This window comes from Ranitomeya imitator, chromosome 2 (assembly GCF_032444005.1).
Source record: "Ranitomeya imitator isolate aRanImi1 chromosome 2, aRanImi1.pri, whole genome shotgun sequence".
NCBI lineage: Eukaryota > Metazoa > Chordata > Amphibia > Anura > Dendrobatidae > Ranitomeya > Ranitomeya imitator.
The window spans coordinates 277,542,780-277,555,622 of NC_091283.1; the positions used below are offsets into that span (position 1 = coordinate 277,542,780).

Consider the following 12,843-nt stretch of genomic DNA (forward strand, 5'->3'; position numbering starts at 1 on the left):
TGCTATCCATTGTTCTTTGCTTGCACCCAAAAAATTTAATTTTGATTTCTGCAGCGGTACGGGTGTCAGAGGTGTTTTTATGTCTGACAAATATCTGCTGCACAGTTCCTTTTTCCATATTTGCCCAGGATTTCACTTCTCTTAGGGCTGTGCCTATCAATTCTCAAGTTACAGTAGAATGTTGATTTTCTGATGCTCGGTCAGGGGATATACCTCAAATAGGCTGCAGAGCCTTTCCTTAAAGTCACTTAATGTATGGGACTACCCGGAATATTGTGGAAGCCAGGCTGCTCCACGAATATAGGGCATGGACAGCAGCATGATGGGCGCTGTAGCTGCAGTGGGGTTCACGCTGCTGGTAGAAGCTGCGGGGCCTAGTGGCAGTATTGGGCCTGCAGGTGCGCCTGCGGCGGGGCCCGGGGGTACCATGGGGCTGGCGGCTGCGTCCACCCCGAGGTCTTGGGGCATCTCCTGGCCTGCCACTGCGTCCACTGCTAATTCCCCTCCTAGGTCAGAGACAGCTTCTCCCTCATGCCTACCTTGTAGAGGCCCGGCAACTCTCTTGCGCGATGTCCGCAATGGTTCCTCCTCTGCACAGTCGGGCGCCTCTCCTGGTCTCCCGTCCAGGGCTTTGTGGCACGACGTCCTCACTTGCGGTGTTGCTGCCCGCTATCTCCACTTCCGGCTCTGCTGTACCGTGTCCTAACTTGCGGCTCTTCTCGCAGCGCGGCACCAGCTTCCTCTTCGCTCTCTTTTTGATCGCTCCGCCCACGAATGTATGCCCATTCTTCTCGTGCTCCACGCGGCACGGCAATGGCGATTTTGGTGCAATGTCTCAGTCCAATAGTCTTACAATAGATCACAATCTCTTAGGCGCACATGACCCAGTTCAAGTTGAGTCGCCCGCCTTGGCCGTGGGGTACTCGATACCGGGGATGTCACTGTGGCTGTGACCCAGTCCGTGGCCTTGGGCGCCTAATTAAAGGGGAAAGGTCTTTTGAGGGTAATTGTGGATTAAGTCTAATGTTCGTGATGCCACCTGTGGTTCTTGGTCAATAGGGACCGACGCTGCTTAAAGGAGTCCTCTGGGGTGATGTTGTTACAGCAAGATGGTAACGCTTCCCACAGGTGAAGCAGGGTCCCCAGGTGTGTGGCAAGGATGGTGTATGCTGACAAATAAGTGGAGGACACAGAGTTGCAAAGTCTTTACCTGGTTTACTGGGGGTAGCAGGCCACAGTCCAGGGTACCAGCCACAGGTACAAAAGGAGTCCAGGCAGCCCAAAAACAAGTGGAAATCCCCATGGCAGGTCAATTTGGGAGCCTTCCACTATGTGCTGGGTTTCTCGTACCTGTGGTTTGCTGGCAAAGTACTCCTTTCTCTCTCCTGTCCTGGGACAGAACCTGCACGGCAGGCTGCTTGAGCTGTACTCTTCGGGGTCTCTGACACAGTGACTCCAGGCTCTATCTGCTGCTATGCCTCAGGTATGGTATGGGCAGTATACCTATAGTCCTCTGCCCTCCGGCTCTGCTGTGGATCTTACAACTATCCACAACCTCGGGCTGCCGGTGCCCACTTTCTGCGCTCCGGTTCTTAGAGGCCTAATCGTCGCCTCCTTGAGGCCTCAATTTCTCCTCTGCTCCTTTCCTGTCTGCTCCAGACTGAACTGGTCTCCTGGGACCTACTGTCTAGCTCCTCCTCCAGACCAGGATCTTTATCCAGGGAAGCTGCCCTGAAGCTGGGTTTAGAGCCCCCCCTCCTGGCCTGGATTCAGAAGGTGTTGGGCGTGTGGTTTACCTGTCAAATGAATTCCTTTTGTTTCCAGGCATAGGACTACCCTCCCCGAGAGGAAGGCAGCACTACTGTGGTACCCCAACTCCTGGGGTGCCACATACACCTCGTACACACACGGCTCCACTACATCCACACTGTAAACTCCTCCTGACTCCACACATTAACTTTCCCTCATCCAGCACCACGAGAACCAGCACAGCAGAGTCCTGCATACACTGAGGCCCCTGATCATGTGACCCCTGACTCCTCCCCTCCTGTGACCTCATCACAGGTCCTGTGCTCACAGAACAGCCATAGTGGAGTGCGGCTCTGCGGGTGGAGGTCGGTGCTGGAGGCTCCATTATTCTCTATGTGGAGTGCGGCTCTGCGGGTGGAGGTAGGTGCTGGAGGCTCCATTATTCTCTATGTGGAGTGCGGCTCTGTGGGTGGAGGTCGGTGCTGGAGGCTCCATTATTCTCTATGTGGAGTGCGGCTCTGTGGGTGGAGGTTGGTGCTGGAGGCCCCATTATTCTCTATGTGGAGTGCGGTTCTGCGGGTGGAGGTCGGTGCTGGAGGCTCCATTATTCTCTATGTGGAGTGCGGCTCTGCGGGTGGAGGTCGGTGCTGGAGGCTCCATTATTCTCTATGTGGAGTGCGGCTCTGCGGGTGGACGTCGGTGCTGAAGGCTCCATTATTCTCTATGTGGAGTGCGGCTCTGCGGGTGGAGGTCGGTGCTGGAGGCTCCATTATTCTCTATGTGGAGTGCGGCTCTGCGGGTGGAGGTCGGTGCTGGAGGCCCCATTATTCTCTATGTGGAGTGCGGCTCTGCGGGTGGAGGTCGGTGCTGGAGGCTCTATTATTCTCTATGTGGAGTGCGGCTCTGCGGGTGGAGGTCGGTGCTGGAGGCTCCATTATTCTCTATGTGGAGTGCGGCTCTGCGGGTGGAGGTCGGTGCTGGAGGCCCCATTATTCTCTATGTGGAGTGCGGCTCTGCGGGTGGAGGTCTGTGCTGGGGGCTCCATTATTCTCTATGTGGAGTGCGGCTCTGCGGGTGGAGGTCGGTGCTGGAGGCTCCATTATTCTCTATGTGGAGTGCGGCTCTGCAGGTGGAGGTCGGTGCTGGAGGCTCCATTATTCTCTATGTGGAGTGCGGCTCTGTGGGTGGAGGTCTGTGCTGGGGGCTCCATTATTCTCTATGTGGAGTGCGGCTCTGCGGGTGGAGGTCGGTGCTGGAGGCTCCATTATTCTCTATGTGGAGTGCGGCTCTGTGGGTGGAGGTCGGTGCTGGAGGCTCCAGTATTCTCTATGTGGAGTGCGGCTCTGCGGGTGGAGGTCGGTGCTGGAGGCTCCATTATTCTCTATGTGGAGTGCAGCTCTGCGGGTGGAGGTCTGTGCTGGGGGCTCCATTATTCTCTATGTGGAGTGCGGCTCTGCGGGTGGAGGTCGGTGCTGGAGGCTCCATTATTCTCTATGTGGAGTGCGGCTCTGCAGGTGGAGGTCGGTGCTGGAGGCTCCATTATTCTCTATGTGGAGTGCGGCTCTGTGGGTGGAGGTCTGTGCTGGGGGCTCCATTATTCTCTATGTGGAGTGCGGCTCTGCGGGTGGAGGTCGGTGCTGGAGGCTCCATTATTCGCTATGTGGAGTGCGGCTCTGCGGGTGGAGGTCGGTGCTGGAGGCTCCATTATTCGCTATGTGGAGTGCGGCTCTGCGGGTGGAGGTGCTGGAGGCTCCATTATTCTCTATGTGGAGTGCGACTCTGCGGGTGGAAGTATTTGGTGATTCTCCATTACTGGGTGTGGGGGCATTAACCCTTTCAACACTGGGGAGGCTATTTTGGGGTCTCTGTGGTGTGAACAGTGATGTAACAGCTGTGGACAGAATGCGGCTCCGCTGGTTCCCAAGTCCACTTTAGATCCATTCAGACAACTGCAGGATGTGAGGACAGAAGCCCAAACAAGTTCTCACAGAATGCCATTATTTTTCTCCTTGTTTAATAACCTGCCAAGTTAAATCCGACAGCTGGAGGCTGATATCAGGCTGGCAAGGTCCTTGGATATTGGCCCCTTCCCATCCTACAAATATCAGCTTTCATCCCCCCTAAAAGTGGTGCATTACATTAGATGCGCCAATTCTGCCACTTTGCCTGGCTCTTCTCGATTGCATTGGTGCGTTGGCAATCGGGGTAATTCTTTGGGGGAATTTGTCAGCTGGCATCAATCCTAGGGGTTAGTGTTGGAGGGACATCTGTCAGACACCCCATTACTAATCCAGTAAGCTGAAAGAAAAAAACACTCCGAAAAATATTTCATTTTTAAAAAACAACTCCCCTACCCCCTAGTTCACCAAATTATTGAAATAATTTTCAAAAATACATGCTGGTTTTCAGGAGTCCACAAAATCCAACCTTGTCCAAAAATGGCAAGCTGAAAAAGAGAGAGTTAAATGAATATAGACAGGAGACAATCTTTCGTTCACCATCATAGTACAACCTATGGAGCCTTGTTCTGAGATCAAAGCATCATAGGTCACTATGGTTCTCACAGTACAGCCATTCCCCCACACAGTATAATGTTCCAACAATACCTCCATCCCCCCATACACTGTATATGTGTGACGCTAGTCACTCCTCATGGACAACCCGCAAGGCTGGGAGATCAAAAGGTCCGAGGTCCGGAGAGTATGTCATAGACAGGTGATTAAAAAAAATCGTCAGTTCAGTGTCCAGTGGTCAAAATACCAGTAAGATAGCGGATCAAGCAAAGGGTGAAAAAGCACAGATTCACAGCACGGTCATAGGTCAGGCAGCAGTAGAATAGTTACATAGTTATTAAGGTTGAAGGAAGACTTTAAGTCCAACTAGTTCAACCCATAGCCTAACCTAACATGCCCTAACATGTTGATCCAGAGGAAGGCAAAAAAAAACCCATGTGGCACTGAGTAAGCTCCACATTGGGGAAAAAAATTCCTTCCCGACTCCACATACGGCAATCAGACTAGTTCCCTGGATCAACGCCCTATCAAGGAATCTAGTATATATATCCTGTAACATTATACTTTTCTAGAAAGGTATCCAGTCCCCTCTTAAATTTAAGTAACGAATCACTCATTACATCATCATACGGCAGAGAGTTCCATAGATAGAATAGAGCACAGTGAAACAAGGCAAACATACACCAGTGAGCAAGACGCAACAATTTGCACTAGTCTGGGGTAGGGAGCTGGCTAAATATTGGGGTAATTATCTGAACCACCATCAGTACATGAATACATGAACGGACCCACCATCAGTACTTGACTACACCACCAGAACCATCATCATTAAATTGATACATCACCAGAACCTGAATCAGTACTTGACTACGTCACCAGAACCACCACAGGTTTATGAATACATGACCAGAACCAAGAGTACTTGAATACAAGAACCAAGCTTAGTACAACAAATAATTGTAATATCAATTCAGCCCCATAAACCATTGTATCGCATTAATTTACAACCCTACAACTCCCAGTATGTCCTTAAAAATGGTTAGAAGATACATGGAGTTGTTATTAACAGCCATCATCACACTGTGGACCATACAATGATCATTTACATCCAGGTATCTTATGGATTACATCTTCTCTGGTCGCCTTTCTTTCCCTCTCCATCTTGTCTAGATGACATGATGACTTTTCACAGCCACAGCTGGTCTCTGCAGACCTCCATCTTCTCCGCTATTTTGCAGCACATCCTGGCCAGTCCCAACAAACTTATGATTCCTACAGCCAATAAGTTGCTGATGCAATGGCCAACTTAGCCAGTGACTGGGAGCATGGAGGACATGTCTTAGTCAGTAATACAACTTGTGTTCCAGTCCATACAAGACTAGAGAATACAACATCTACACGTTCTATCTCCTGATATGTTTCACATTGTTGTCATTCTTTATGATGTTATATTGGCTCTCTTTCTTCTTATTCATTTCCATGCAAATATCAGATCCTCTCAGTGGACATCTTGTATACTGAGACAATTTTTCTGAATTAATCATCAAGGATGGATATGGACAGGGACCAGATGGTGGAGAGAATATTACACCTCACCCTAGAGATCCTCTTCCGTCTTACTGGAGAGGTGAGAGATTCTGATGACGTCACATTACATCATTCTTATCTATGGGAATAACAGATGGACAGAACTGGAGAGGTGAGGACTCTGGAAATGTCTGTAGTGAGATTTATTCATGTGTCTCTCCATAACCAGGATTACACAGTAGTGAAGAAGACCTCTAGTGAGCTCTGTCAGGACCCTGTGTCTGAGGAATGGGGAAGACCTCTGAGCCCAATCACAGGGCCTCCACCTCACCTGATACATGAGGACATCAATGACCAGAAGATCCTAGAACTCGCCTACAAGATGATTGAGCTGCTGACTGGAGAGGTGACACTGCTGGGAATGCTGGGACATTACACAGTAATGCTATGAAGGGAGCGGGGGGATGATGGTATCATTGTATGTGTCAGGTTCCTATAAGGTGTCAGGATGTCGCCGTTTATTTCTCCATGGTGGAGTGGGAGTATTTGGAAGGACACAGAGACCTGTACAAGGACGTCATGATGATGGAGGCTCCCCAGTTCTTCACATCACCAGGTAATAGACAGGACTAAATACACACAGCCTAGAATTATCTGTATGTAAAGAATTAATTCAGTCCCTGTATGTGTTTCCTCCAGATCTATCCAGTAAGAGGACAACACCAGAGAGATGTCCCCATACTCTTCTTCCAGAGGACTGTAAACAAGAAGATCCCAATGTTCCTCAGGATCATCAGGTAGATGGAGAGAAGGTGTCATGAGATCTCCCCTGTGATGTGTAGACGGCTGTGAAGGTCTTGTGCTCAGTCTTGTTTTATCCACCAGTATTATATGTTTTATACTTGTGTAATGAGAACGGTGGAGATGGCAGGATTAGAGCTGATCATAGATGTGACTTCTCCATCTGTCTGTGACTTTTACAACATTTGTTTCAGGGTGAAGATCTGACCCATATTTATACTACAGAGACATATGTGAAGGGTGATGAGCGGTATAAAGAGGAGATTCCTACATATGGCTACCCAGGTGAGTAGTGACCACTAAATGCAGAGAAGTCACAGATTTCTCTCAGTCACCGTCTGTGGCTGCTTTATCAGTTGTGTAGTTCTTTTAAATCACATTTTCATTTTATAAAATTAAGCACCTTCACCCAAAAGGGTTGGAGGCGAGCACACGACCACATCATATGTAGCAGATCGGCACTTTCCTCACCGCACCTTGGGCATTTTGAGTCACCTCTCAGTCCTGCCTTCCTCATCCATACCGGGGTCCTGTACACCCTATACACCAGGTATAACTGCGACACCCTCTTAGCCTCACTCAGGGAAACCCTGGGGATGTACTGTAGTATGGACTCGCACTGGGACTCCGACAAGGAGCCCACGTCCACCACCCATTTTTCCTTTATCCTTAACGGGTGCTTCAATAAAAAGGTATCCATCAAACCCCTGTACATTAAAGTAATAAACGCCCTCGTACTCCTCCGAGGCCCAATAAGATTCAACAAGCTATCGGACTGCATGATCACGCGCAACTCCTTGTTTTGGCAATTTAGGGCTTGTCTCACCTGCAGATACTGAAAGAACGACTTCTGAGTTACTCAGTCCTAAGTGTCTCGAATGTTTTAATAACATCCCCATCAAGCAACTGAGATACGAACCAAATGCCAATGCGCCTCCACTGACCGAACCCCCGCAATCTCATGAGCTCTGCCAGCCTAGGATCAAACCAAATTGGGGCATAACTCGTAAATTCCGTTACTCCCCTCCATTGCTTAACTTTCTGCCAGACTTTCCCCATCATAACTATTGTTGGGAATTTTTTTATCTTAATTCGGAATCTGCCAGCTTCCAGACTGGCTAAAAATAGGCCTTTCCCACCGCGTGTTCAATGATTGTCCCTCTGAAGAGCTCTGTTCCAGTTCTCCCCAACCGAACATATGTTGGCATTGAGAGGATATATAGTAAATCCATGGATTGGGGACCGCCAGACCACCCTCATCCTTCGCAGATGTTCCAATATGATGCGCGCCCGTCCACCCTTCCAAATTAAGTCCCTAAATAGAGTATTGATCCTATAAAATTTACTCTGAGGCAGCCACACTGGAGCATTATGCAATATGTAGAGGAGCTGAGGCATAAGTATCATTTTGATCCGATTTACTCTTCCTTCAACCGACAGAAATGGCTTCTTCCAGGCCCCAATCTTCTGCTAAAACTTCCCAAGCAAAGGAGTCAGGTTGACCCGCTCATAGTCCTCTATTTTGTCCGAAACCACGATGCCCAGGTATTTTAAGTCCTGTACCACCCTCAAGGGAACCCCAGGGTCTAGTGTCAGAGGAGCCGCAGTGTCCATGGGCAACAACACAGACTTATCCCAGTTAAAAGATAGACCGGAAAGAGCCCCAAATTTAGTAATGCTATTCATTACTAATTCATTACTCCTGCTCATCTTCCAAGAACAGTAACACGTTGTCCACGTACAGGGCAATCTTTTCTTCATAGTTTCTGTATCGAAATCCCTTTATGTCCCTATCCCTCCGTATCACCGCCACCAAGGGCTCAACAACAATTGCAAACAGCAGAGGAGACAAAGGGCACCCCTGCCGGGTTCCCCTATATAAATGGAAATCCCCCGACAAGAGCCCATTTACCCTTATCCTGGCTCTTGTAGACGCATATAACAATTGCACCCATCTTATAAATGTCTCGCCAAAACCCATAGCCTTCATGACCGCCCACAAATACCGCTACTCCTCACTATCAAATTCCTTAGCGGCATCTAAAGACCCCGCCACCCTCTGACCCATATTGTCCGCCTTTACCTGCATATTAAGAAATAATCATCTAAGATTACATGCGGTAGAACTATTAGGCATAAATCCGGATTGGTCCCGATGTATTAGTGTCGTGTCGTTATCACCTTTTTAAGATGATTAGCCAATATCTTGGCCAAGATTTTAATATCTGTCGTTAATAACCAAATTGGGCGATAAGAAGCCGGATCCTTACCCTGTTCTTGCAACACTACAATTATTGCCTCACGCATGGACCGCGGCAACTCCCCCTCCACCAGACCACCACCATACACCTCCAACAAGGCGTGAAGCAATACCTCTTTATATTTTTTATACACCTCCCCCGGAATCCACCCCTGGGGCTTTATCATTGGGCATAGAGGCCAGTGCGGCGTCAAGCTCCTCCAAATTAAAAGGCTCCTCAAGAAGACCCCGATCTACCTCTGAGAGTCTGGGGAGCTGTACCTCTGCCAAGAAACCATCCACCTCCTCCATCGTTGGCTGTACCCGCGATTTATAAAGATCCGAGTAATACTCCGACGTCATCTCCAAAATTGCTTTGCAACCAGTATGGTCCTTCCCATACCTTCCCTTCAAAGCAACTATATGTGTGGAGTCTCTCTGAGCAGCCACTATTCTAGAAAGGAGATGGCCTGCCTTGTCCCCTCCTCAAAATATTTAGCAGTTTGAAATATTCTCCTACATTCCGCCTTTTTCATTGCCATCTGACATACAGTACTCTATTCTGCGCTACCTTCAACCTTTACTATGCTTCTGGGGATTGATCGTTGATTAATGCCTCCTCCACCTCCTCCAACTCTCATCATCATCTGATCCTTCCTGCCCGTTTCTACCTTGACTCGGGATATCTCTTTAATGCAGAGCCCTCTGAAATAAGCCTTCATAGCCTCCCATACCGTCAATACCGAAGACGTCCCAGTATTAATTTTAAAATATTCCTTAATGTCTCCCACTATATGTCCATCCAAGTCAATAAGATGTAGCCAAAACAGATTCAGCCTTCACATGCAACCCCTAGCAGGCAAGGTTCCCACACCCTCAAGTGTCACACTCATGGGGGAATGATCCGATATTGTTCTAGCCATATATTTTACCTCCCCAACAAGGCCCAACATTGGCGTATTGCCCAAGGCCAGAGGTATCCTTGACAAAGAAGAGCGGTCTCCCTCAAGACGGCACCGAATGGTGTACAGTTACCACCCGACTTCAGCGTCTCTCGTCTCCCCCTATCCCAGTGTGTGTCTGGAATATTGTTAAAGTCCCCTATTCTCAAAAATGGTATCCCCGGTGTTTCCTCCATTATCTCCAGAACTGTCGATCAGCTTTCCACAATATGGTGGTGGAACATAAATTGAAACCAACCACATCAGACATCCGTACAATTTACAAAGTAAACATATGAATCTACCCGACTGATCTATAACCACTTTGGAACCCCAACAAAGATGAGGATGCTGACCCCCCTAGAGTATGCAGAATATGTGGCATGGTATCCCACCTGTACCCATCTTTTAGTCAGAAAATGCGTTCTCTCCTTCACCTTGTGAGTCTCCTACAGACAGATCACTGACGTCTTGGCATCATTCAGAAATGTAAACACATCTTCCCGCTTCACTCCAGACGCCAAACCCCTAACGTTCCAACTCACAATTCTCATTCTTCCAGACATTTTCCCTCCACAGAACATTTTATGCCACATTCTTTCATCGAGTTGCAGCTGAAGTCACAACCACAGCCACCATGGTGATGTACATTATTAAAAAATTCCCCACACCCACCCCCCTCCCTCCAAACAGCAGAAAAACACCCCCAACAAATCCCGATCCCATCCTTCCATCCCCTTCTAACACGGAGGAGAGCGCACTTTATCCAGAACAGTCTCTTAACCCCTTCAGCAGTCCTGCAACTTTTCCAAAACTATTGGGACTCTCCCATGACTTGTGGATTGCGGCACCTTTAAATTTTCAAAGATTAGTCGTGTAGTTCGGTCGTATCACGATCGTGTGATCACCATTTTGCCTCTAGAATAGATCCTTCTCCTCCGTCCGAAAATGTTGAAATGATTTTGTGAAAGCCCTTTCCTCTTGAACTTACAACCTGGAGGATCCACCTACTTCCTGGCATTAGGAGACGTTGACCGTTACCTGCCCAGATCTGTAAACTACAAAGCCAAATAACAGTGGACGTAGAACGTGCTGACAAGTTAGAAAATCACTTGAAGAAAAATATTATGATGGTCCTCTAAGAGAAAGCGGAGGGTAATGATGCTGTTGGTTTCCTAGAATCCCGATTAGGAATGAGCGAATGTGCTCAGTGATACTCGGATATCACTTGATTATCTGGGTGCTCGGATGTGCTCGTTACTCGGCAAACATTAGCCGATGCTCGATTTCAAACTCTATTCTCCACCCCGTGTGTGTGGCGCCTGTTACACAGCCAAAAAACATGCGGGGATTGCCTGCGGGTCACTGTAATGCTGTAGCCATCTTAGTAGTGGCATTACTCTCATTCCTTGCTGTGTGACATCATCAGGGGGTTGGTAAAATGGCAGGCGGCGTTAGTTTCGGCACAGTGACACCATTGCAGAGCTCTGTGACAGTTGTTATTGGCGGGAGAGAGTGCTTGTCCAGGCGTGTGTGCGCAGTACAATGTCTGAGTTCTGTAGTGTAGATACTGGTTCTGAAGCTGAACTATCATACTAACAGCCCTTCTAATATTGTGCTTTGAAGTTTGTATCAGATACAACTCTGGCAAAAATTAAGAGACCACTTCAAAATTTTCAGCTTGTCTGATTTTTCTCTTTATATGTATATTTTTGCGTAAAATGTGCATTGTTGTTTTATTCTATAAACTACTGACAACATGTCTCTGAAATTCAAAGCTAAAAATTTTGTAATTTTTTTGCAGCAAATGAGAAATGGTCAAAATAATAAAAAAAAAACGTGCTTTCAGGCCTCAAATGATACAAAGAAAACAAATTCTTATTCATTTAGAAACAACAATACTCATGTTTTAAGGCCGGCGTCACACTTGCGAGTTTTACGGACGTATGAGCGCAGAAACTACGTCCGTAAACCTCGCATAACAAACGTCCCAATTATTCTCTATGCCCCTGCTCCTATCTGCCGTATTTTACTGATCAGTATTATACGGCTTTCTACGGCCGTACAAAATCGCAGCATGCTGCGTTTGTCACCGTATTGCGCAAATAAAACGTCAATGAAAGTCTATGGAAGCCCCAAAAATACGGATTACACACGGACCAGCAGTGTGACTTGCGAGGAATACGCAGCGGTGTTAGAGAGAAAAGCCGGTAATTCAGTGCGGTGTGCAGTAAAATCACACTGACAGCTTACAATAGAATAGGTAGAATAAATGTGTACACATAGAATACCTGGGTCTGAGGGAAGCCTATGACTCCATACAAAAGCAGTACAAAACCATCCTCAGGAGGAAGAAGCAGAGTTACATCTCTACGAAGCTCAATCAACTCCAAGACGCCCTCCAAGACCACTCCTTCTGGGAACTATGGAACCACATGGACACCAAAGACAAGAAAAACAACAACCATATCCAAAATGGCAACCTCTGGCTCCAATACTTCAGAGACCTCTATAAAGACATTCCAAAGGAAGGACTAAGCCAAGAACAGGAAAACATAATGGCGAAACTAAAAGCAATGGAGGAAAAAATCAAAAACTTCCAAAACCCGGTGGATACACCTATAACACTACAGGAAGTAACCGAGAGACTCTCCTCCATAAGAAGTAGAAAAGCCGGTGGCCTAGATGGAATCCTACCAGAAATGCTGAAGTACAGCCCACCAGAAATACAGGCTGCAATGGTTAAACTCTTCAATATTGTACTGAGTGCCGGCTACTTCCCTCGTACCTGGAACCAAGGCCTCATCACACCCATCCACAAGAGTGGGGACAGGTATGACCCAGCCAACTACAGAGGCATATGCGTCAGCAGCAACCTGGGAAAACTGTTCAACAGTATCCTGAACAAGAGGATCCTCACCTTCCTCACCGAGCACAACGTCCTCAACAAGAGCCAAGCAGGGTTCATGCCGAACCACCGCACCACTGACCACATCTATACTCTGCACAGCCTCATTCAGAGACACATCTACAATACAAAGAATGGGAAGATATACGCCTGCTTTGTGGACTT

General features: G+C 47.8%; 1 protein-coding gene across 1 annotated transcript in view; it reads left to right on the top strand.

The window, feature by feature from the left end:
- Positions 1 to 5,758: 5,758 nt before the first annotated feature.
- The window catches only part of LOC138666932 (oocyte zinc finger protein XlCOF7.1-like), a 52,700-nt gene continuing 45,615 nt past the window's right edge, over positions 5,759 to 12,843 (top strand). The window contains exons 1-5 of the mRNA XM_069755126.1: positions 5,759 to 5,889; positions 6,019 to 6,195; positions 6,279 to 6,405; positions 6,489 to 6,586; positions 6,785 to 6,875. Coding sequence (XP_069611227.1) covers positions 5,812 to 5,889; positions 6,019 to 6,195; positions 6,279 to 6,405; positions 6,489 to 6,586; positions 6,785 to 6,875 — 571 coding nt within the window. The 5' untranslated portion in view covers positions 5,759 to 5,811. The remainder of the gene's footprint in view (positions 5,890 to 6,018; positions 6,196 to 6,278; positions 6,406 to 6,488; positions 6,587 to 6,784; positions 6,876 to 12,843) is intronic.